Consider the following 26,790-nt stretch of genomic DNA (forward strand, 5'->3'; position numbering starts at 1 on the left):
TGTCTACGGCGCATGAGCCGTAGACAGCGAGGCACACTGAGCGCGCCGCAGTTAACGGTGATATGCCGTGAGTGGCGGCTCCCGTGCACACGCGTGGGAGTGACGTCATCGCGGCTCCGACGAATGACAGCGCCGGAGCAGCGAGACCCACCAAGAAGATGGAGGCTCCGGACTACAGGGGACAGCGGTGACTTCGCTGACTCCTGTGTCAGGTAAGTGACACATAATGGACTACTATGCGATGCATAGTAGTCCATTATGCTTTACCTTTGCAGGGAATCAAAGAGGAAGTAAACCCATCAGGGTTTACTCCCTCTTTAAGTGCACCAATACTTTCTAAGGGGCCCCAACAATAGCTAGCAGAAGAACGTCATAAATTACTGCCCCTCTTGTAAAACTATCCTGCAAGTCCCCTTTTGTTTTCTTCTCGCCTTTCCTTCACTTCTATGGACAGTGCACATCCAGTCAGTTTAGGCCTAGCATAGTCACCATTAATGCACTTTGGCAGCATAGTTCCTGTGTTTGATAGATCAAGCTTTATTACTGCTCACTGCTGTGCTTTAGTTGACCTTGCTACTGTTTATACTGATCTGGACACCAAAGGGTTTAGTTACTAAAGCTGGAGAGTGCAGAATCAGGCTCACTTCTGCATAGAAACAGCTTCCAGGTTTTATTGCCAAAGCCTAATTGAACAAGCTGAGTTTAGAAGCTGATTGGTTTCAATGCAGAAGTGAGCCTGATTTTGCACTCTCCAGCTTTAGTAAATAAACTCCAATGTCTAGTCCTTATCACTAATCACCCTGTATGCTAAATTCTGTTATTACCATTGTCAACTAATTTCTATGTTAACGTCATTAACAAATATGTTGGGTGACGATATATTAAGTTTGCTGGTTCAGTGCCTTTTTCCTTGATATAGTACTACTACTGAGTACTAAGTATTACTTTCAGTTATTTTCTGTGATATTGCAAGCTTTGTACACTCAACCTAGTGTGTCAGAGGAGCTGAGGTTCTTAAGGAGGTTTATGCAAAGAACAGAGGAGCCATCCTAACCAGCAAGGTATACAGGGGTAGTGCTACACTTACATCAGGGTCCCTATCAAAATGCCACCTTACATCAGAGTCTTCCTTTCTCACATCAGACTTCCACTTTACACCAGGGTCTCCATCAGATTTCCCTTTACACAAGGGTCCCCCTTATATCTGTGTTCATATCAGAGCAGAGACGATGCACATCAGCTTCAGGCTTGATAAAATCTTATAGTGGGCAGCATGTGGCCCACGGGCTGTAGTTTTGACACCTCTGCCATAAAAGAACAGAAGTGTCCCTGTTCTGAAAGATGTAGTGGAGAGATATACTCAAAGATTTCTCTTTTGTATTAGCTGCCCCAATCAAACGAAAAGCAGAATAATGTTCTAAAACAAGTCACTCTTGAAATCACTAAATTTAACTCATTAAAGTGTATGTAAACACAAAAATCTATTTTTCGGTATGTTTGACATCATGCCACACTGTATACAGTTACTTACTCAAATACATTTGTTGTGAATCTGTTACAAAGTTTCCTATGTGGAGATCCTGCCAGTAACCCAGAGGAGAGGTTATTGTTATTAGCAGCAGCATTGTCAACCTAACATGTGGTACTTCTTCAGTTGACTGTTGTTGGGCTGCCTATTGGGTTTATCAAAAAACATCCCAATAGAAACACACATGGAAGGCTAACAGGAAGTAATGCTGCTGGCAGGATCCCCACATAAGAAACTTTGTAAAAGATTTAAAAAAAAATCTATGTAAACAGTGTGGAATTATCACATACTGGAAAATACATTTAGGGCTTTAAATGAGTTACATTTAGTGATTTGAAAAGCACCTTGTTTTGAAAGAATATTCTTCTCTTAAGTTTTTCTCTATGTGTGTCTGAAATGTAGATTTTCTCTTTAAATGCAGGATTAGTATCGACCCAATTTCCCCAGGGGAGCCACAAAAAATCCATCAATTCTCCTAATGGACCTTAAAGCATAAACTATTTCACGTTGAATTGTCCATCTTGCCCCTTTATGCTATGTATACATTACATAGGAGTGGGGAACAATGACACATTTAAGAGAATTTTGTCCTTGAAGGTCACTTGAAGATCAGAATACAAATGCAGTGCTCACATTCAAGAATAACCTAGTTTATTAGTGTCTGTATTGAGTTCTAATCTTTACCGAACCACTTTAACAGATGTCCCATCCTCCAAGACAGAATATAATTATAGGACAGTCTGAAATGTAATTGTTTGAAATCCATCATCCACTTTGGAATAAGCTGTAGTTTTGAAATTATGTAAAATTTAATTTTTCAGCCAGGAAACCTAATCTGAATGAGGGGTAAATTAAGCTGATTTTTCTTTGAAGGCCCAAAGGCATCTCCACAAGAATGATTTAATTCCCGCATAATCCACATGTTTGAATTTCATTCAATTTAAAGCTTCAGTAAGTAAAGTCTACGAGGTAAAAGGAATGGCTGAGTGTACTTAACCATTCGGTCATTTATTACATTTTATAATCTGAAAACTCAATCTATATTATATAGGTATATGTTGAGTCCCTCGCAACCTTCCAGGCATGTCCTGTATTTTTGATCTTCAACAAATAAAACACACTGACTTCATGGCTCTTTCTATAGCAGAACATATGTTCGGTTGTGCCAGTGTCTGTCACTTAACTCTTATGATTTGTGATTTTACATCCACAGGCTTTTCTTTCTTTTCCTTTTTTTTAGAGATGACTTCATCAATCATGGACAATCAAGTGTTGTGTTAAGTCAAAGTGTACATGTCCTTTTGTAAGTAACATTAAACAGTGATGTTGAAGGGTAGTAATGGCAAATACATTTCTTCTGCAGATGACCCTTGGTGTATTTTGAAAGCACTTAAAGTGAATGTGTATTTTGACAAGTTCACTTTATTCTGTGTCTATACAAAGATTCTAATTTATTCAGGTATAGCTGGTACTAGTAAGTCACATTCAACTAGATTTTTTCTGTAATTTTACAGATATGTTTTGCTACTCATCTATGTGACTTTATCAACAATTATATCTGCATGGATATCGTAGTTACCTCAATGTAATTACCATGGAATTTGTCAAGGCAGGTGTTGATTGTACAAAACAAGATGGACAATGTGAAAATTTACATTGCATCCAGGCCAGCGTCTTCAGATTTTTAGCCCCATCCACTGACACCAGGAAGTGTTCTTGATACATGAAATGAGGTGGGCTTCTTGTAGAAGACCAGAGGGAAGCAGGACTCCGATTGCCCACTGCTGTGGCCAGATTTAAGTCTTGCCCAGGGGACCTGGGAAAATGGAAGAGAGTCTGCATTGGGCACAGGGAGAGCCACGAGGAGCACAAAAAAAGGAGAATGAGCTGTGCAGAGGGGGCTGTTAGGCTGTGCTGTGAGACAGGGGGACCCAGAGTGCACCCCTGTCTGGAATGAAGAGAGACTATTGCATGTTTGTGTGGTGTTGACCAGAGCTGCAAAGAGCCAGACTCAATGGCATATAGACACTGACTGTGAGGGCTACTGCAGAACCATACAGGGCAGAGCCACAAACAGACAGAGAATTCGGCTGCAGAGAGTCTGGGAGCTCCTGATGATCCGGTTACACTCCCTTGAGAAGAGAGTCCTATGTGTGTGGCACGACCTCTCCTCTGGGTTACGGAAAACTTTATTAGACCAGGGCCTATTGGTCCCCTATTTTTTATAACACTTTGTTGACGCTGTCATTGAGTATTTCTACTGGAGAACCAGTGCCCTAAGGCCCTAAGGCTGGCAGACTATTTACTGTTTTCCACCTGGGCTTTATGTTGCAGGTGTGTCAGTGAGTTTGGGTTCAAACGGTGCAAGTCATTACTTGAGAATGGCAGGAAGACCCAATTATCTTAGTGGGTAGCACTACAACATGATGGGGTTGATTTACTAAAGGCAACTAGACTGTGCACTTTGCAAAGTGCAGTCGCACTCTGCAAGTGCAGTTTCTCCAGAGCTTAATAAATGAGCTAAGACTTAATTTTGCAAAGAATGCCCAATCACATGCAAGGAAAATAAAAAAAACTGTATTTTCGCTTGCACATGATTGGATGATGGAAGTCAGCAGAGCTTCTGCTCATTTTCTAAGCTCTGAAGCACCTGCTCTTGCAGAGTGCAGCTTCACTTTGCAAAGTGCACAGTCAATTTGCTTTAGTAAATCAACCCCCATGGAGCAGCAATGTCTGTGGGGTATAGGAAGCATATAAAAGTCAGCAAGTCAAATGTACACAGGAATCTTAAGTCTCCGTGGAGTAAAGCAAAATTTTTATTTTGTCTACTACAGTAGAGGTTCACTATAGGACCTTTTTATTACTACGTGCTCCCATACTATTTGCTTATTACCATGGCATGGCATTATGGTTATGCTGAAAGACACCTAAAAAATCATTCACTATGAACATCATTGTAAGCAACAACCAATTCTTCCACTACCTAATTTTCTTACAGCTGTAAAATGGGAAAGGTAACTAAAAGCGGAAGCATTGTGTTTGTTTTAAACAACTAATATGCAAAAGAGATCCTTTCTTTAGCACAGCAGTGAAGCTCACAGGGACAAAAGATCCAAGTAAAAAAATGATTAGTGGTAACACGTCTAGGGGCAACTATACTTGAAAAATCTCTAGTAATAAATTGGACAAAAAGGTGTTTACTGGTCCTCCAAGTTGGGAAATGAGTATGGACTAACAAGCCCAAACTTTAAAATAATGCATCCTTGCTAAGCAAAAACAGTGATTATTACCTGTATATATAATGGTGGATAAATACTACATCACCATAAAAACTACACTACTGATATAAATAATTCTAGCATACACACCTAATGAAATACCAGATAATTAAATTTGATATTGCTGGGGAAGCGGGTTTAAAGGGAACTCAAAATGCATACATTACCAGTTTTTTTCTTTCTAATTCACATTTACTGGACACCTATAGACACTGTTTTTGGGTAAAGTAATGGGGAGGTGACAAAATGCCTGCTAGGAGAAGTCACAAGACTTTCTGTTACTCTTTGCGGGACCTTTATCGTTGAACTCTGTAGTCCCTGTACATCTTTTTTTTTTTATTATCAAATTTTATTTAAAAAACTTTAATCAGAATTGAACAACACAAAAACAGGATTCCACAGAGGGCAGGAGAAATTCAATAAACAGAGCGACCATACCAGAAGGAAATAGAATTACAAGGTATCCAGTATATAGACTTTTTGGAGGGTGACCAAAACATATATATAAATATATATGTATAAACATTCAAGTCAATTGATCAGATGACCAATTTAATGCATCAAATAATGGTCCCCTGCTGCTGTTCCCTCATCCAAACCCTTGAGGAGTGGTGATGAATAAAAATAGGTGGTTACTAGAGCCTAAATGGCTTTGTAGACTAAGATGACTTTCTTAATCGCCTTGCCCTTAAGACAACTGTTATTTAATGCTGATGAAACCCAATCTGTCGCTCAACTCCTCAACTCATCTCTTCAGTTTCCTATTACTAGCTTACTAAAGCTGGCCATAGATGGCGCGATTTTCTTTCCTTCAACTACAGGAAAGAAAATCGCTTGATTCTCTCATCAACACAGTCAGTGTTGAAGGGTGAATCCCTTTTCTTTTGTAGAGGGATATTGTGTTCTTCCAAGGGGGGGGGTGTTGGTTATGGGGATGGTTGGGAGAACAAATAAAGTGATTATTGGTAGCATGAAAATTCCGACAGGCTGATTGTATCCGATCAACTTGTTTGTGTCTATTTAGCCTGGCCATACGTGGTTTGAATCCTGAAAAAAAAAAATGTCCTGTGTGCATGAGGCAGAAAGCTGTAGAGAAAAGTTTTTTTTTGGGGGGGGGGGCTGGGTTCACATATATACAAATTGGGTACATTTTAAACCACATCCAATTAGCATGACATGTGAATGTGACTGGCTCTCAATGGAGCCGGTTCACAAATGTCCGGGGCGACCGTGGTGGGGCGGTTTCAAAAAGGGTCCTGTGTGTTTTTAGGTCCAGTTCAGGTGTAAATTCAGGCAAAAATTTGCACCTGAATCCCACCTGAATAGGTGAACAGAAACGCACCAGACCCCAGGCTGGAAACGGCGGTCGCACATATGTGAACACAAATAATAACAAAACAAATAGTAAGCCTTTGCAAATTCTTTGCCTTTATGAACCCTCAATGGATTTACATAATTGAAGGTTCAGTTAGGGTCCTTTCACACAAGCTTTCCTGATCAGGTCCACCTGTCCTGTCAGTTTTTCAGGCAGACCTGATCAGAAACTCCATGTGTTTCTATGGGCAGGCTAATGTAAACAGATTTGTGTCTGTTTTACCTCTGAGTCTCTCCATGTCTGGGAAAAAAAAAAAAGGAAAATTACTGCTTCCATTTTTCTGGACATAAACAGGACTGCAGCATGTGCATTTTCCCAGCACTGCATTTTCAGATGTGAGGGAGAGCCATTAAGAATGAATGGGAACCTCATGCATCTACAAAGGAGCAGCACAGTTTGGCTGCTGGTGGTTTCGGATGAGGAAACAAGTGCGATTTACATGCTGGTCTGCACCGATACTTACCTGTCTGGCAGCAGGTGCCTAGAAATGCCATCACAATGCTGCTCCCATGCAACTCCAAGTATCTGACCAGTCGGATGGGTTGAATTCCTGTTTCCACCATCAAATACAGTGGTTCTTTCCTCTGGCTCGTATCTCCTGTAGTAGTGTATAAGCTGGCGGGAGAAATAACTGTATGTGGTGAGGGAAACAGGTATTCACACACCTGGAAGTGCATCAGCATTGGTGGTCGTTGCAATACTTTCTGTCACACTGTATTTGTGCAGCGGTCTTATACTTTTTTAAATAAAAAATTAAGACAACAGTAAAGTTAACCCATTTTTTTTTTTATATTGTGAAAGATAATGTTACACTGAGTAAATTGATACCCAACATGTCACACTTCAAAATTGCGCCCGCTCGTGGAATGGCAACAAACATTTACCCTTAAAAATCTCCATAGGGGATGTTTAAAAATTCTACAGGTTGCATGTTTTGAGCTACAGATGAGGTCTAGGGCTAGAATTATTGCTCTCATTCTGCTGATCGCGGCGATACCTCACATGTGTAGTTTGAACACTGTTTTCATATGCGGGCACTACTCATGTATACGTTCGCTTCTGCGCGCGAGCTTGGTGGGACGGGGCGCGTTTAAAATTTTTTGTACATTTATTTTACCTTTTATTTTATTTTTTTACCTTTTCTTTAAAAAAATAAAAATAAATTGTTGCGCTTTTATTCCTATTACAAGGAATGTTAAATATGAGATCTGGGGTCAAAAAAGACCTCAGATCTCATATTTACACTAAAATGCAATAAAAATAAATAAATAAATGTTGTCATTTAAATATTTTTTTTAAATAAATGGCCCTTTAAGAGCTATGGGCGGAAGTGACGTTTTGGCGTCGCTTCGGCCCTGCTATAGTATGGAGACGGGTGGGGGCCATCTTCCCCTCACTCGTCTTCATACCCAGCAAGGGAGAAGATCCGATCACCTCCGCCACTGCCGACGGCTTTGGTAGATGGCGGAGGGCACGAAGCACGGCGGGAGCCCTCTCCCGCCGCCGATAAAAGTGATTTTGTGGCGAATCTGCCACAGAGATAACTTTTATCTGAAAGCGGACCACCGGCCAAAGAAGAGGATACCAGGGTTATGGCAGCTAGCTGCTGCCGTAAAAACAATATTCCTCTTCAAAGTTAGGACGTATATCGGCGTGTGGCAGTCCGTAAGTGGTTAAAGTGGAAGAAAAGGAAAAGGCTAAGTCTAACTATTCTTAAAAATGTCCCTAACCACCTATCCTTCCTAACCTGTATAAAAAAGATGTGTGTACCTACCTATTTTTAGTCCTCGCCGGGCTGGTCATGTGATCCCCTGTGTTAGTAAAGGGTGTCAGCGGGGAGAAGAAGGGAGCGCCCACAGCAGCTGGTACATGACCTATGAGTGATGTAATGGATCCTGGAATTCCCAAGCATTGTCGAGCACTTCCTCCTCTACCCTACAGCTGAGCTCACTAACACAGGTTAAGCGGTTTAGGTAACAGGAGCGGGGGGGCGAGGGGGGGGGGACACATTTCTAAGACTAGTTCTACAAATACAAAAAAATTGAATATTGGTGCAAATATGTAAGTGCTAGTGTGAACCTGCTGTTCTCCATGGGATCAGTATTCAGGAAGCCTGGGAATCCACTGACATCCCTTCGGGAACCCATCTGCAGAAGCCACCCTCCAGTGATGTTTGTGAATTGCAGTGCTCAATGCCCATGATGCCCTTACTCTTGCGAGTAACAGTCTTTTTTATTCACATTAAATATCTATACATGCTACACTTATTTCCACAGTTTTGCAAGACAAAAATACACCCTTATAATAAACGTTGTTATCTTCTCCTAGAATATACTGTACATACCCAAATAACTATATTTCCTACAATAATCTCTTTTAATTAATTTTACCAATATCGCCCCTTCCAATCACTGTTTAGCTACCACTGACACTGAACACTCCACCTTGGCTTTGTAAACTCTGGGTCTGATTAACAAAACTTGTTCAAAGAAGACTGGACCAAATGTAAAGCATGTGCTCATAGAAGCCAGACCATTAATTTCTCAAAGATGAAGAATTTAGATCAGCCATTTTCAACCAGGGTTCCTCCAGAGGTTGCTAGGATGTTCCCTGAGCTGTTGCTGAGAGACTTCCTAACTAATGGTGCTTGCATAGTTTCGGAGCCAGTAACGCTTGTCAGGGCCAGCTGCATGACACCAATGATATTTTTGGTTGATTGTGAGGGTGGCATTCTGACCATCACTTTGGGGGGGGGGGGAGTGTTATGCTTCCTACTGGCCACCAAAGCAAGGGGCATTTCTACTACAGACACTTGATAAAGTGGTTTTGGCAAGAGTTTTCGGAGACCTGAAAATTGGTTGAGAAAGGCAGATCTATATGGTTATAAACTAAGAAAGAAATTCTAAATTAAATAGAACAGCACACTAACAGTCTGATGGAAGAAAAAAAAAACGTATACACAATAGGTACTCTATATACCCACGTATACACAAATAGGGGTGTATCCTATGCCTACATACTTTTGCTAATAGGTGTCCCATCTCAAAAAGTTGGGAGGTATGCAAATATGTGTGCAAAACACACACTGAGAATCATCTCATAAGGATAGTAAAGGATCACCGCTGCACACCGATGGGCATGATGATGTCATAGGCCAGGCCCCGCTCTACCTATTATAAGTACATTTCTTTGATTAAAACAGTTGTTTTTAAATAGGATTACACAACGTGGTCTGTTCCTACTTTCCTTTTTTATTGGCCCTACATGGTGGGGTTTATGTACTAAATCTGAAGAGTACAAGATCAGGCTCACTTCTGCATAGAAACCAATCACCTTCCAGGTTTCATTGCCAAAGCCTAATTGAACAAGCTGAGCTTAGAAGATGATTGGTTTCTTTGCAGAAGTGAAAGAAAATATAGGAGCCAATAGGTTCAAAACCCACACAAATCAATGACCAAAAAAACAAATAAACTACAATTAAGAGCTGCGTGTTGCAAAGTGTAAAAAACACCTAAATTGTGAAAAGAAGCAAAGACACTGTGCTCTTATATCATAAATTACATATCATATGTAGCGGCTGCTGCATCAGGATTACAGTGCCAAGCTGACCAGGACTCTCATTAAACAGGAACATGGCTCTCAGTTCTGCAAAAGTGATTTCACCCATCCCTCCTTTTCTTCTCACAGACATGACACAAGAGAGACAGCCTACTCTACCATTTCTCTTAATTATTCATTGGCAGAATGAAGTCAGCCAATCAAGGGAAGACTGTAGGAGGAGAAAGGAACTGTGGGATATAAAGTTCCAGCACAAAGCAGCCTGACTGACTTTTAATGTTACAGGACTGCAAATCCCAGGCTGCACTGCAGAGAATCAAGAGAATTGTAGGAGACACTATAAAAGTACAGGGTGGACTAGGCCCAAGGCTCTTTGTTTCCTGGATCTCCTCATGTGGACACCATAATGTCGCTGTGAGAGGGGGATTGAGGCCTACCACGTGGTGTACCATGTTCCAACCTGGATGAGAGGGGCCTGGCTCTGCTTGCTGTTCATCTGACATCCGTCCAGCACCACTCTGGTCGCCTGCCAACCTTCGTACTGAGCTTCACATCGGGAGATCGATGCGGCGGATCTGCTGCACGAGTGTCACTACATGAGCTACTGTCCTAAAGGCATCGAATCGGCCTGGTTGTTGGTGAGAGGGCATTCACTCACCTTTGCAAATCCTTGTTCATGGTTTCACTGGGACACTTTGCGCAGACATCTATACCTTAGGAATACTTTACTGAACCTACTTTGAACACCTTTAGCTTTCCTCATTTCAAGGAACCTATCGCTTGCTACTACTGTAAAGACCATCAGATCTGCAATGGAGACATTACTGTCATTGCTGTTATGGGCCCTTATACCATTACCTTTAAGTCAGATCTCTCATTAGAGTTAATGGTTAATAGTTTGGCCTGGGGTTCCCCTTTAATATTGGTAATACCTTCAAGTACTCAATAGTTTTGAAGAAGGTATTTACAGATTATCTATCAGTGTGTCATTACTGTGGTATTCTATTAATCACATTGCCAGGTGTGCCAGAGGGGCTGAGGCCATTCCAGGGGTTGACAGGCAGAGTAACGGACTGGCAGCTCCTTCAGGGGTATCGCTACACATATATACAGGGCTCAAAATTTAAAGTCCTGAGCTACTAGCCAGGACTTAAGAGTTACTCGCCTCCAGTTGCCCCACCATACCCCAACCATGCCCTGCCCCTAAACATGCCCTCATAAATTATCCCATGAAACGACACTTAAATTTTTTTTTGCAGAATTTCATTACAGCCTTACTAGTGCCCATCAGCACAGGCTCACCAGTGCCCATCAACGCAGCCTTACCAGTGCCCATCAGCACAGCCTCACCAGTGCCCATCAATGCACCCTCACCAGTGCCCATTAATGTAGCCTCACCAGTGCCCATTAATGCAGCCTCACCAGTGCCCATCAATACAGCATAACCTGTGCCCATCAATACAGCGTGACCTGTGCACATCAATACAGAGTGACCTGTGCCCATCAATTCAATACAGCGTGATCTGTGCTCATTAATGCAAACTGACCTGTGCTCATCAATACAGCCTGACCTGTGCCCAATAATACTGCGTGACCAATGCCCATCAATACAGTATGGCCTGTGCCCATCAATGCAGTGTGATCTGTGCCCCTTAATACAGCGTGACCTGTGCCCAACAATGCAAATTGACCTGAGCCCATCAATACAGTCTGACCTGTGCCCATCAATACAGCGTGATCTGTGCCCATCAATGCAGCGTGACCTGTGCCCATCAATACAGCGTGACCTGTGCCTATCAATTCAAACTGACCTGTGCCTATCAATACAGAGTGACCTGTGGCCATCAATACAGCTCAAGCTGTGCCAATCAATATAGCCTCCTCTGTGCCCATCAATGCAAACTAACCTGTGCTGAGGAAAAGGCGAGATCAGGATCATCAGAGAGCGGGGATTGCTTGCTGTAACAGCTTTTATTTAAATTGCCTGGGGTTCCCGACACTCATTGTCACACAGTCCCGCCTCCTGGCCCAGCGCCTTTGATGATGTAACACGTCCCAACATTGGACTGGTGTTCTGTCTATCAAAGGTGCTATCAAAGGCGCTGGGTGAGGAGGCAGGACTGTGTGACTGTGGAGTGGATGCTTCTAAAAGCAGAACATTGGAATTCTCAGCTAGCATGGGTTCATGAGAGGATGTTCCTGCCAGACCAATCTGCTTACATTCTACGAGGAAGTGAGCTGCCATCTAGATAGGGGGAGGCCTGTGGATGTGGTGTTTCTAGACTTTGCAAAAACATTTGATACCGTCCCCCATAAACGCTTAATTTACAAGCTGAGGTCTGCAGGCTTGGACCATAGGATTTGTGCTTGAATAAGAAACTGGTTACAAGGATGGGTCCAAAGGGTAGTGATAAATAGTGATAAATAACATCTACTGGTCTAGAGTTGTAAATGGGGTACCCCAAGGCTCTGTCTTGGGACAAATTCTATTTAACATATATAGAGTATGGGATAACTAGTTCAGTCTCAATTTTTGTGGATGACACATAGATAAGCATAGAGTAAAAAACTCTCATCAGGACATAGAAATTTTGCAGAATGACCTGAATAAAATAAAGGAGAGGGCAGGCAAATGGCAAATTAGGTTTTATGTGGAGAAATGTAAAGTAATGCACTTGGGGTCAAAAACCATAAATGAAAATGATTCACTAGGTGGAGAACAGCTGGGAGAATCAAGGATGGAGAAGGATTTAGAGGTGCTAATAGACAGATTAAAGAGGAAGTAAACCCTGATGAGTTTACTTCCTCTTTCATTCCCTGTAAAGGCAAAGCATTCTGGACTACTATGCATCGCATAGTAGTCCATTATGTGTCACTTACCTGACACAGGAGCCAGCGAAGTCACCGCTGTCCCCTGTAGTTCCAAGCGTCCATCTTCTTGGTGGGTCTCCGTGGGTCTCGCTGCTCCGGCACTGTGATTCGCCGGAGCAGCGATGACGTCACTCCCGCGCATGTGCACGGGAGCCGAGACTCGCGGCATTGCCGTCATCAACGATGTCCCGCTCAGTGCGCCTGTGCGCCGCTGTCTACGGCACATGCGCCGTAGATAGCGATGCCCGTCTTCGGGCAAATATCTCGTAAACCGTATAGGATTGGGAGATATTTATTGGACCTACAGGTAAGCCTTAATCTAGGCTTACCTGTAGGTCAAAGTGGTTTGTAAGGGTTTACAACCACTTTAAGCAACAGCATGCAGTGCCAAACTGCAGCTAACAAAGCAGATATACTCCAGGGACAAAACTATAATCCTCCCACTTTATAAAACTCTGGTGAGGTCTCATCTGGAATTTTCTGTCCCATTCTGGTCATCAGTCCTCCAAAGGAATGTGCTGGAGCTGACGAGAGTCCAAAGAAGGACAACAAAACTAATAAGAGGACTGGAGAACCTCAATTATGAGGAACGACTGCAAACACTACATTTATTCTCGCTGGAGATGAGACGCATGAGAGGGGACATGAAATCGATTTACAAATATCTCAATGGGGATCCCAGCATAGGAAATTAACTATTCAGTCATAGGGATTGTAAAAGGACGCACAGGTTCGAACTGGAAGGACAACTGTGTTTTTTCAGCTTTACCAACTATGTAACTATGTAATGATAGAGCCCCAAAACCCACATTTATGTTTACTTTCAGGATCCTCATTAACAAGTTGCAATTATAGATGCAGGATACAACCTGTCATTATATTTTCTGTATATACTGTATATATACTTAAAGGATGGCTCAAGGGCATTTTTTTGATTAATATTTACATCAGACTACAAAACTATCCTACAGTATAATTTAACATAACTTTTATTTACAGTCTATTATTACCAACAGGCGAACCAGTGGTTGGAAAAACAACAGCAGGTCAAATTAGCTGATAGCATAAGCCTTTAGATTTCACTTACCTGTACTTCAGTCCCTTCCTTCCAGAAGCACCCTGGAATGATTACGCAAATACTGATTTTCATATGATCACTTTTTGCATAATTGTACCCCTCATTTGACAATAGCTGGACCCACTGGTAGGCTGAGTGGACTCCGTGCATTACATTGTGCATACCTCCCAACTGTTTGAGATGGGAACGAGGGGCACCTATTAGCAAAAGTATGTAGGCATACATATTTGCCACAACCCCTGCCAACCCCTGCCAGGCCCCCTTGGAGAATAATACAAAAATAAATATTAGTTAAACCCACAAATGATTATTTTTTTTTTACCACTACTATTCCTTTATACTGGCTTTTGAAATTTCCAAATGCAACAATTTAGAAATCGGATGAAAGGTTTAGCACCAGGTAAAACTTTTTGAAAGAAAAAAAATGCATTTTATATTCAACTATATAGATCAGACCAAAATGAGGGACAAATGAGGAGGAAGGAGGGACAGAGGGAATTAGGGACAGTCTCTCAAAATCAGGGACAGTTGGGAGCTATGCATTGTAGGATGTGGTAGCAACATCCAGGGTACTGTGGGTGGTGCTGGTCAGAATGGCAAGTGATATCTGCAGCTGACTGTTCAGGTTGTCAACTGTTGCTTGTTACATAGTTACATAGTAGATGAGGTAAAAAAAAAAAAGAGACAAGTCCATCAAGTCCAACCTATGTTATGTTGTCTATTTTATTATAATTCCCCCACCACATGCTTACATGCTTATACTATTGTTGTTTAATATCTATCTATCTATCTATCTATCTATCTATCTATCTATCTATCTATCTATCTATCTATCTCAAAGGTCTATAAATCAGACCAAAAAAGAGGGACACTTAAAGAGGGATTTAGTTCCAAAAGAGGGACAGTCCCTCCAAATTTGGATATATAATTTATACTGTATATATTCTCACAATCTGGATGTATTCAGAATGATTTGAGAATCTGAAATCTGTCTTGGGAGGTGATATTACAAGCCAAATATCACATCCTGACTACTTCAGCCATCCAGAAGAGTGATACATCATTCTTGCCGAGGCACAAAAAAGTCAGAAAACCTTAAAAATGCATTCAATGATGGGAGAGGGAGGGGTGAGAAGCCAGAAGGAAATATTTTGCTTGATTGACTGAAGTTCCACTTTAGGATTTGCCTACTGCTTTCATTTTATTTTTTTTCTGGTTTATTCTCCTTCATTTTCACTTGGTAATCCTGCAACTAACACATTTCCTGTCTTACAGTGGCTACTCTCACTCCCCTGTATGTACAAAGGGAGGAACCCTAGGCTGCTGTGATGATTTGGTCTACAATTTTGTTCTGCTTTGTTCATCTTTATTACATAGGTAGTGGGGGGAGGGGATATGTAGATTACAAAAGATAACATTTTGTGATATATAAATTTGGTGCAAAGGAACTAACTGACAAGGACGATGGGTATTTCGTGTACTTGCTGAAATTTTTTCTGAAAAATAAAAACTAATGCAGCCACAGAATTTATAGTAAGGACTGGTAAGCGGCAATGTATTCATGTTGTTTCTTTTTTGCTTATTTAAATATCCTTCTTTATATCATTAAGTGCTCTGCTAATGCACTGTAGCAAATACTTCAATCCTATTCAGAAAGACCATTCAATTGAATCAGTTTTAATTGCATTTGCCAAGATCCCTCGTTGCCAGATAGAGTTGCTTCTAAAATGCCTCTGTGAGGAGCACTTCTCATTTTTTGAAATCTTTCCCTCTAAGCCCTTGTACACACGGTCGGACATTTCGACAACCAAATCGGTCAGATTTTGTCCAATGGATTTTGTCCGACGGATTTTGTCCGAAACTGTTGCATACACACAGTCGGACAAAGTTGTCAGAAAATCCAATCGTACTTAACGTGATGACGTTATTTTGTTACGACGGGACTACGTTCAGGCTAGTAGTCAATAACTTTGGTCTAGGAATTTGAACTGAGCATGCGTGGCACTTTGTTCGATCAGAATTCTCTACACATTGTCCGATCGGAGCATGTTGTCAGAAAATTTTATAGACAAGTTGGAAAACTTGGTCCATCGGATACTCCGATGGAAACAGTCTGATGGAGCCCACACACTGTCGTATTATCTGACAACACGGTCCTATCGGACATTGTCCATCGGAATATCCGACCGCGTGTACAAGGGCTAAGATCAGCAAGAATCACTTCTGACGACCACAGAGCGGGCGTACAGGTGGGCACAAAAAGCCAAAAACCAGTGCCTTAGGTAAGTGGAATGTGGAATCTCTGTCCTACGTAGGCTTGGGAATAGGCATTGCATACTTGAAAAATACCAGGATAATGAAATAGTAATCCTGGCCAAGTGGTCATGTATTCCTTGTATGCCTACTTCCATGTGAGTAGAAATATAGGAGGGTCTAATAATGGTGAGTTCTATATATACATCTACCTATATATATCTATCTATCTATCTATATATAGATATATATATATATATATAGAAAGAGAGAGAGAGAGAGAGAGAGAGAGAGAGAGACTGTCACTTTAAGAATTTATAATTCAATTATAATTTTCTTAGGTGCTTTTGTCTCCTTTTCTTAAGAAACTAAACATCTGAGCCCGTGACCACATGCAATGCTAAAAAAAACTCCAAGAATAGACCTTTTTATCAAACCAGTTTGAGACAGCACTGTCATGGCCACCTCTGTCTGAAGTTTCACTTTCTGTCGGTCACATGATAGTAACATCCATTTAACTGTTAGCTTGCTATTAAGAAGAAATTAACTCTGATTGGATTAACTATATGATCAGGGCTCGAGTCCTGTGGGAACGCGTGGGAACGGCGTCCCTGTGCTTTTTTCACAGCAGGAACGCCGTTCCCTTTGCAGGACCAGAGCCGCCTGAGGCTCTAGCAAAGCCTGCTACTGCTAGCTGTGCTGTCTTCACAGAGCTGACATCGGAAGAGCAGCACAGTGATGCACGGAGGGCAGGGGCTGGCCCTGTTAACTGATTGGTTAATAGAACCGCTCTGCATTCTATCAACCAATCAGTTAACTGGGGCAGGTCCCGCCCTTTGTCCATCCCTTTGCTGCACTTCCGATGTCATCTGCTGTGTCCTGTGTAAGGTAAGACAGAGAAGAGGGGACTGTTATGAAGGAGGGAGGGGGAAAGTATCAGAAACTGAAAGGAATGAGGAGGGGTGATATAAAAGGGAGGCAGGACAGGAATGTGAAGGGGGGGGTTCTACAAACGGGGTGAGGACTGGAATGTAAAGGAGGTGCCATAAAGGGGCTGAGGACAGGTTTCAATTTTAAAACCGGCTACTTGGTCATCTTCCGTACCACGTCGCATTCGCAGTCTGGTCATCTCCTGTAGTATGTCGCATTCACAGTCTGGTCATCTCCTGTAGTCGCATTCGCAGTCTGGTCATCTCCTGTAGTCGCATTCGCAGTCTGGTCATCTCCTGTAGTCACATTCGCAGTCTGGTCATCTCCTGTAGTCGCAATTGCAGTCTGATCATCTACTGTAGTCGGATTCGCAGTCTGGTCATCTCCTGTAGTCGCATTCGCAGTCTGATCATCTCCTGTAGTCGCATTCACAGTCTGATCATCTCCTGTAGTCGCATTTGCAGTCTGGTCATCTCCTGTAGTCGCATTCGCAGTCTGATCATCTCCTGTAGTCGCATTCGCAGTCTGATCATCTCCTGTAGTCGCATTCGCAGTCTGGTCATCTCCTGTAGTCGCATTCGCAGTCTGGTCATCTCCTGTAGTCACATTCGCAGTCTGGTCATCTCCTGTAGTCGCAATCGCAGTCTGATCATCTACTGTAGTCACATTCGCAGTCTGGTCATCTCCTGTACTATGTCGCATTTGCAGTCTGGTCATCTCCTGTACTATGTCGCATTCGTAGTCTAGTCATCTCCTGTAGTCGCATTCACAGTCTGATCATCTCCTGTAGTCACATTCGCAGTCTGATCATCTCCTGTAGTCGGATTCGCAGTCTGGTCATCTCCTGTAGTCGCATTCGCAGTCTGATCATCTCCTGTAGTCGCATTCGCAGTCTGATCATCTCCTGTAGTCGCATTCGCAGTCTGGTCATCTCCTGTAGTCGCATTCGCAGTCTGGTCATCTCCTGTAGTCGCAATCGCAGTCTGATCATCTACTGTAGTCACATTCGCAGTCTGGTCATCTCCTGTACTATGTCGCATTTGCAGTCTGGTCATCTCCTGTACTATGTCGCATTCGTAGTCTAGTCATCTCCTGTAGTCGCATTCACAGTCTGATCATCTCCTGTAGTCGCATTCGCAGTCTGGTCATCTCCTGTAGTCGCATTCGCAGTCTGGTCATCTCCTGTAGTCGCATTCGCAGTCTGATCATCTCCTGTAGTCGCATTCACAGTCTGATCATCTCCTGTACTATGTCGCATTCGCAGTCTGATCATCTCCTGTACTATGTCGCATTCGCAGTCTGGTCATCTCCTGTACTATGTCGCATTCGTAGTCTAGTCATCTCCTGTAGTCGCATTCACAGTCTGATCATCTCCTGTAGTCGCATTCGCAGTCTGGTCATCTCCTGTAGTCGCATTCGCAGTCTGGTCATCTCCTGTAGTCGCATTCGCAGTCTGATCATCTCCTGTAGTCGCATTCACAGTCTGATCATCTCCTGTACTATGTCGCATTCGCAGTCTGGTCATCTCCTGTAGTCGCATTCGCAGTCTGGTCATCTCCTGTAGTCGCATTCGCAGTCTGATCATCTCCTGTAGTCGCATTCGCAGTCTGATCATCTCCTGTACTATGTCGCATTCGCAGTCTGGTCATCTCCTGTACTATGTCGCATTCGCAGTCTGGTCATCTCCTGTAGTCACATTCGCAGTCTGGTCATCTCCTGTAGTCACATTCGCAGTCTGGTCATCTGCTGTAGTCGCATTCGCAGTCTGATCATCTCCTGTAGTCGCATTCGCAGTCTGATCATCTCCTGTAGTCGCATTCGCAGTCTGGTCATCTCTTGTAGTCGCATTCGCAGTCTGGTCATCTCCTGTAGTCGCATTCGCAGTCTGGTCATCTCTTGTAGCATGTCGCATTTGCAGTCACTGTATTTTATGTGAAATATATATATGCATATAAGTGTATCTTTTTTTTTTTGGTGGGGGAGTGGATCTTGGGTGGGAGTTCCCACACTTTTTTCCCCAGGACTTGACCCCTGTATATGATCACACCTAAATTACAGCCTAGCCCTAGAACATGCTTAGATCTAATGCATATTCATGACTATAAATTGTTTAGCTTGATGCTTGTAAGAAAGAGATACTTCCTTTTAGATTTGTCTCACATGACTAGGTCTTTGTGTATTGTATCTTTACACTGCAGTGTGTGGAATAAATTGCACCTATTCTTTTATCGATTTGGATTCACTGTCTCATCTGATAGTATAGGTCTAATCTGCCTATATAATAAGGTACCACTGCTTGTCAGTCATGGCTTCTCAGCCGCTTTATAATTCGTAAAATCATTACAGCTGGTACTCCTATAACAATAACTAATATCTGCATAGCAAACCAGACTTCTCCAAGCATTAAAAGTCTTTGCCTTTTTCTGTATAATGAAGGTTTTTGTTTAACCGGAAAACCTCAGTAAATGGTTGATTTTTAATTTCATTATAATGTATGTTACAGCTTCCTAGTTTAGGATGATAGGTAAATCTAGTTTTTGTCTTCCTCTGTAATCAGTTGAGCAGTAATCATTTGCTGTAGACTGTTCATGGTTTCACGGCCTGGAAGTTTGATTCATTTCCCCTGCCTCTGGGAGAAGCTTAGAGCAGGAAATTTAAAAAGCTGGCCTGAATATTTACCATGCTCTGGCCTATCCCTTGGGAGGTGTGCCCAGAAGGTGGTCTGGGAGGTGGAAAATAATCTGGAGCCCTGGGGAGACTGTTCTTTTCCCCATCAGGGGAGGTTTGAAGGCCTTTTGGACTGAGTATGCTGGGTCTGTGACAGGGCTGGAACCTGAGACTAATCTGTACCTGAATGCAGGATTTCTCTACCAGTGGTTCAGGTCTGGAAAAAGAGTGTCACTCACTAGACCATGTCCAGATTAAGCTGGGAGGAGGCAGCTGTCCTGGGGACTTATGAGTAAGAGACCCTGATTAACCCTTTTGACTGTGCAGCAACCCAAAAACTGCGCTGACTACCTATAGCTGTGCAGGGTTACCAGATGTCAAGAGACTTGACTCGTGGCCCCCAGCTGTGAAGGTTTAGACCAGGCATGTCCAAAGTCCGGCCCGCGGGCCATTTGCAGCCCGCATTCTGGTTTGATGTGGCCCCACTTGGAATTTCCATATATATACTGTGTATATATATATATATATATATATATATATATATATATATATATATATATATATATATATACACACATCTGTGGCCCCCAAAGTTTGAGCGTGTTATGTTTTTATGCTGTTAATATATTTATCTTCTTTAGCCTGACAAGTCCCGAGCGCTCATTCTTAGTATGACCCGGGGCGTGTTCACAAGTCTATGTGCCCGAGCCGCTATGAAGCTGACGGCGTGAACAGCCAATCACATCACTATTCCCGATCTACAGATGCAGAGATCGGGGAAATGTCACAGTGCCTGTGATTGCCGGTGGTGCTGCGTGCTATCAGCTTCCTTACGGGCTCGGGCATATAGACTTGTGAACACGCCCAGCCACACGCCCCGGCTCATACTAAGAATGAGTGCAGCGCTCGGGATCTGTCAGGCTAAAGAAGATAGATATACTAACAGCATAAAAACATGCTCGAGCTTTGGGGGCCACAGATGGATATACTTGGGGGGCCACATCAAACTGGAACGTGGTTCCTTTCCTTTTGAGAGAGAGAGAGAGAGAGAAATATATAGAGATAGAGATTTATATATATTTTTTTAAACATAACACACCTGAGCTCATCGTTACCCTGAGTGGAGAAGAAAATATATATATATATATTATATATCATCATATATTGTCATTAATGTTATGAAATGAATAGTATGCCGTTTACAATAAACTTTGCATAAAATATTTAATTTGCATTTGATTTTAATGGTTCAAAAAATGCCAGGCAAAATGGCCGGCCCTCACACGCATGTTCACTTCATGAAATCTGGCCCTTTTTGAAAAAAGTTTGGACACCCCTAGCTATAGCCACAATTCTGCGCTTAATATTACTGAGTGTTTTGGAGTATCCCATGCCCCAATCCTTCTCCTGTTACAAGTTCTGCAAGCAATAAATTACAAAAAGACAAACCCCTAGACTGTTTATTGAAGCTGGAATGAGTGGACTTGTGCTTAGGTGAACGGGCAACCTCTACTCTATTGGGGATGAACTAGCTAACTTTGGCAGCTCCTATGGGAGTAGGGCTACATGTATAACTAGACATCATCATATTAAAGAACATATATGCCATCTTATTAAAGAACATATATGCCACATCATACCTACAAATTATCTACAAGAGCCAACATAAAAAAATGGAAAATTTGACTTAATTACTGACTTTCTGTTACAGTTTTTTTTTAATAATAATATACATATCTTCATATTATCGTTCATATTTACAGTATGTTAAAGGGACTCCTATTTCATGAGCCAGCTAGATACAAGTTCTAGTGGCATTGACAGTTGATTGTTCAGCTCTACTGCGATGCGTCTTTATCAGAAATTGTGTGTGACCCAGAATATGAATGGCTGCTGCTTTAGGAGGGATGGTTTGTGTAGCGGAATAATCAGTCTCTAATATTTGAAAATATATAAATTTACTATTAAAAATTTAATTAGTAATTCAAATTTACACGTGAATCAATAAGAGAAAAAACATATAGACAGAGCTAGAACTGCTACAGTATTTGTCTCTGTTGTGTTTCCTTCCCCTTAAAAGAGAAGTTTTTTTGTTTTTTTTAAAATCATACTTACCTAGGTGGATGCAGCATTGGTCTGATGCTGCATCTGTCCCTCGTCGGTTCTAAGACTGAGAACCGAGAGATCAAACATCGGCTATTGCTAGGCTCTTAGAGCTCTCTGAGCAGTCACCAACTCTCTGCTACGCCCCCCCCCCCCCCCCCCCCCCCCATGCTCACTAGAGCACTGGGCAGTGGAGGGGGAGGGAGTAGCTGGCGCAGCCTCCTAGCAGCTCGCTGAGAGGCTGAGCCTAGTGACAGCCGAGGATTGTGGGTGGATCCTGACTTTATTGTTGCAATCTTGCTCCAGCCTGTACCAGCTCTGTGACGTCAGCTGACAGCGGGCTTCAAGGGGGTCACAGGAGTGCAGAATGAACTACTGAATTTCTCCTTTAATTCCTTTTCTGTCTGACACCTATCACCTGGGCAGCATCTTATTGGGGACACAAGCAGAAACAAAATCTCAAGCGTTTCTAAATCAGACTCATTACCAGCTGTGCTCAATTCCCTGGCTTTCTCATTCCCTTCCTTGAAACACATCTGCCACATTGATTGGTCAGTTTACTCAGCTATTGACTGGAGCTGCGGAAATAAACTCACCTCTTTCCCAAAATGGTTACAGTCAAGGCACGTCACGAATCATAACTGTCACAGTTGTTAGTGCTCTCAACTGAACTGTCAAGCCATCACGTGCCTGGTGTATTAACTAATCACTCAATACTCTAATGGTTATAGGTAAACGTATAGAGTAGGTACACTTTAGGCTGAATCAAGGGAATCATTTTTAACTCAACAAGGTAGATATGCAATTCCAGGTGCTTAGTTCAAAACAATCTACTAAAACAATATAGTAACTTGCCAAGGTACACCACACCTGCACCAAAGTAACCAGAAAATGATAATTGCTGGGCAACAGAGACTTTACTTTACCATAGCAGGAAGCCAAACAAGAGGCAAAACAAAGAACGTTCAACACTTGATAATATCGTTATCAGAGATTTCTCAATAAATAGTCAGTAAAAGTCATTTGTACGATAAAAGCTTCAATATACAGTATATACATATATATGAATAAAAAAAACAATTGATTAACCTTTTACTGGAAACAGATACTTTGCTTTTCACTGCCAACACCACAATTACCTTAATAAATACAGATAGAGTATTAGACCCCGTTCACACTGGGGGAGTTTTGCAGGCGCTATAGCATTAAAAATAGCACCTGCAAACCTCCCTAAAACAGTTGTTCCGTTCACTTCCCCAAGGGCTTTCACACTGGAACGGTGCTCTGGCAGGACGCCCAAAAAAATCCTGCTAGCAGCATCTTTGGAGCGGTGAAGGAGCGGTGTATACACCGCTCCTTCAATGCTCCTGCCCATTGAAATAAATACTGCTGGCATAGCGCTGCTGCAGCGGCACTTTGCAGGCGGTTTTAACCCCTTTTCGGCTGCTAGTGGGGTTAAAACCATCCCACTGGTGGCCAAATAGCGCCGCTAAAACTACGGTAAAGCGGCACTAAAAACAGCGCCATTTTACAGATGACGTCGCTGCAGCGATGGAGGCATGCAGTATTTATGGAATGTGTACTGGCTGTAAAGGAGCAGGTGGCCACCTGTAAATAATATGGCCAGGGTTGTGGGGAAGAGGCCCTTGTCCCCATCAACAAGGTACAAGGTGCTTTGGGGGAACTTGGTATTGTTCAGGAGTGTTCACTCACCCCCCCCCCCCTTTCCTGACCTGCTGGGCTGCATGCTTGAATAAGAGTTTAGCATGGATTGGGGGGTGCCATTTTGTTTTCTAAATTGTGGCATGGGGGTTTCCCTCAAAATCCATACCAGACCCGAAGGGCCTGGCATGGATTGGAAGGGGGACCCCACACTGATTGTTTACTCAATACTTCATTGCCAGCATCAGTTGTTAAGGATGCCGGCGGCTGCCTACTCCTGAACAACCAGTTATTTACAGCCTGTTTTAAAGATGCTGGCTACCGCCGCTGGTATATTACCGCAGGATTTCACTACGAAAGTACTGCATGATTCATAAAATAACTCATGCAGTAATTTAGTAGCATTTGTTAGTGAATGGCAAAAAATGTTTGCAAAACACTGTGAGGTATCTTACCGCATACTTGGATGCAGTAAGATACCCCTTTGTGAATGGAGCCCAATAGGAGAAAGAGACCGAGACAGAGACCATGTTTCATCACACAGCAACTGAAATATTTCCATGGCCTATTCATCTGCTGGCACAGTGAGTTCATCCTCATACAATGTTATTCAGATAAAGAAGATGTACCTCAACTATTCCAATTTTTGCATCACTGTTCTGTCCATACTGCTCCACAAAGGCCTTCATGTCCTCTGACAATTCCTGAAAAATATAAAATAATTGTTAAATGATTTTGTGTTAAATATAGCTAAACATTTAGGAGGCAATTAGTGAAGGTAATCAATGTGTTTATTTACTATTTATTTCAGGAACTTATATAGCACTGTCAATTTATGCAGTGCTTTACATATACATTGTACATTCACATCAGTCCCTGCCCTCAAAGTGCTTACAATCTAAGCTACCTAACTCACATTCATACATATACATACTAGGATCAATTTACACAGGAGCCAATAAGCCTACCAGCATGTCTTTGGCGCATGGGAGGAACCTCAAAGAAACCCACACAGGCACAGAGAGAACATGCAAACTCAAGGCAGGTAGTGTCGTGTTTGGGATTTGAACCATGGACCCTTTTGCTGCTAGGTGACTAACCACTACACCACTGTGCCACCCACACTGTGCCTCTAATGCAATCCAACAAACACTTCCTCAGACAGTGTGCTTTAGCCTGAGTGCTCTGTAATCTGTTGTAGCCAGTATCCAGGAAGCACTTCACAGGTTCACTGGGAGCGCACTTCCTCAAACCTGATCTTGGTAACTTCCTTTATGTCGGCTCACTGTATCATAGTTACATAGTAGGTGAGGTTGAAAAAAGACACACGTCTATTAAGTCCAACCTAGGTATCACCAATCACATTCAAACTTTGAAAACAGGTTTCAGCCTGATTAGTGGCTAGTCAGTCTCCATGTGAAAAGCAGTAAGGAGTTGGCAGTGGGTGTATATGTAGAAATCTGTTCATTCTAATAATGTTAAAGAGTTTCAGATATGGCATTTTTTACATAGCTACATTGGTCCAGCAATGTAAATTCCACACCTGTAGGAGCCCTCTAGAAGCTGGAAATCACTGTTTTAGACACCACTACTCCAAAGATCCCCGCTAGCATCTGGGTCCTGTACCATGTGGCTGCCCTATTGTAACATAAGAAGTTGACCCCCTGGCACGAGTGCCATTCAGAGTACGCTTTGCTTTTTCTCCATGAATGGAAAGCATTTTTTTAATTGGAAAAGGTGTAGAGATGGGGCAATGACATCACGCTCTCCACCTCGTCCAATCAGAACATTTTTTTAATTCATGGAAGAAAATCAAAACATACTTTGAATGTTGCTTATGTTGAGGGGGCAAAGTCCTGTGTTCAAAATGCAGCAAGGCAGCCATTCAGCACGGGACCCAGAAGCTAGTGGAAAGCTGTGTCTGCTACAGTTATTTCCTGCTTCCACAGGGATCCCACAGGTATGGTATATACACTACATAGTTACATTGGTCCCAGCTGCACCAATGCAACCAATGTAAAAATATCCATACCTGGAATTCTTCTTTACAACTGAACTTCAAGTCATCCTCACTGTGCTGTACATAACCTGTGCAGAGTGCATGGTGTGGGAGGGACCCAGCAGGCTCCCCCTCTATGGGCTGCCTGCAGAAAACTACAGGCAGGGGCGGAGACAAGACCAGTCACCCTGCATCAGGAGAAGAGCAGCAGTGACCAGTCTTTATTAAAGGAAGCTCCTCCCACACATGAAAAGTCTCACACTGGATTACTGCACAGATCTGGAAGAATCACCAATCTTGATAAAGAGCCGATGACGAGGCTTTTTACCCATGTGATCAGCTCAATCAAATGTAATCAAATGTAAACATGGAAATCAAACCAATCAAATGTAAACATGGAAATGCCAGGTATTGACTCATCTCTCCTCAAACTGACAGCGTGTGAAGAGAGAAGAGCCAATCAGCGGTACTCCCTTACAGGGGAGATTTACACAGATAAAAAATAGTGCCCTGATGATCAGTGCAGACAAAACAGTGCCCATCAGTGATGCCAGTCAGTGCCCATCAGTGATGCCAGTCAGTGCCCAGCAGTGATGCCATTCAGTGCCCATCAGTGATGCCAATCAGTGCCCATTAGTGATGACAGTCAGTGCTGCCTTTTAGTGCCCATCAGTGTCTGCTCATCAGTGCCGCCCATCAGTGCCACCAATCGGTGCACATCAGTGCTGCCTATCCGTGCCACCTGTCAGTGACCATAAATGCCGCCAATCAGTGCCTATCGGTGCCACCTATCAGTGCTCATCAGTACCACCTATCAGTGCCGATCAGTGTCACCTATCAGGGCTGCATATTAGTGCTGTTAATCAGCGCCCATCAGTGCTTCATATTAGGGCCTCCTCATCAGTGCCACCTCATCGGTGACTATCAGTGCCACCTCATCAGTTCCCATCAGTGCCACATCATCAGTGCTCATCAGTGCAGCCTCATGAGAGCACATCAGAAAAAATTACTTATTTACAACATTTTATAACAGAAACTATGAAAAACTTTTTCATTTCAAAATTTTTCGTGTTTGTTTTTTGCTTTGTTTTTAGCAAAAAATACAAAAGCCAGTGGTGATTAAGTGACACCAAAAGAAAGCAGTGTTGCATGAGTGCGCAATTGTCATTCAAAATGCGACAGCACTGAAAGCTGAAAATTGGCCTTGCCAGGAAGGGGGTGAAAGTGCCCAGGATTGAAGCAGTTAAGCACAATATAGTGCATAGAAACATATTTGTAAGTATTTGGTAAATGTATTCTACAGACCCGAATGAAGGACGGTTATAGAGAAAGGGGAAAGAAGAATGAAATAGGGATTGTGCTTCCAGAATAGGGACACCTGGAAACCCTGAGATGTATGTTTTATTCAATGTACCATATGTACAGGAGCACATTGTAAAAAGCGTTTATAATTTCACACAATGAGCGATTACAGACTAAAATGAAACC

The 26,790-nt window shown here is 42.6% G+C and overlaps 1 protein-coding gene across 1 annotated transcript in view; it reads right to left on the bottom strand.

Moving 5' to 3' along the window:
* The window catches only part of CALB1 (calbindin 1), a 94,132-nt gene that overhangs the window by 55,740 nt on the left and 11,602 nt on the right, over window positions 1–26,790 (bottom strand). Inside the window, exon 3 of the mRNA XM_077492998.1 lies at window positions 23,933–24,007. Within this exon, the coding sequence (XP_077349124.1) occupies window positions 23,933–24,007 (75 nt within the window). The remainder of the gene's footprint in view (window positions 1–23,932; window positions 24,008–26,790) is intronic.

Source organism: Lithobates pipiens, unplaced genomic scaffold (genome assembly GCF_037356315.1).
Source record: "Lithobates pipiens isolate NorthernLeopardFrog02 unplaced genomic scaffold, aLitPip1_a1.2 Scaffold_19, whole genome shotgun sequence".
NCBI classification, from domain to species: domain Eukaryota; kingdom Metazoa; phylum Chordata; class Amphibia; order Anura; family Ranidae; genus Lithobates; species Lithobates pipiens.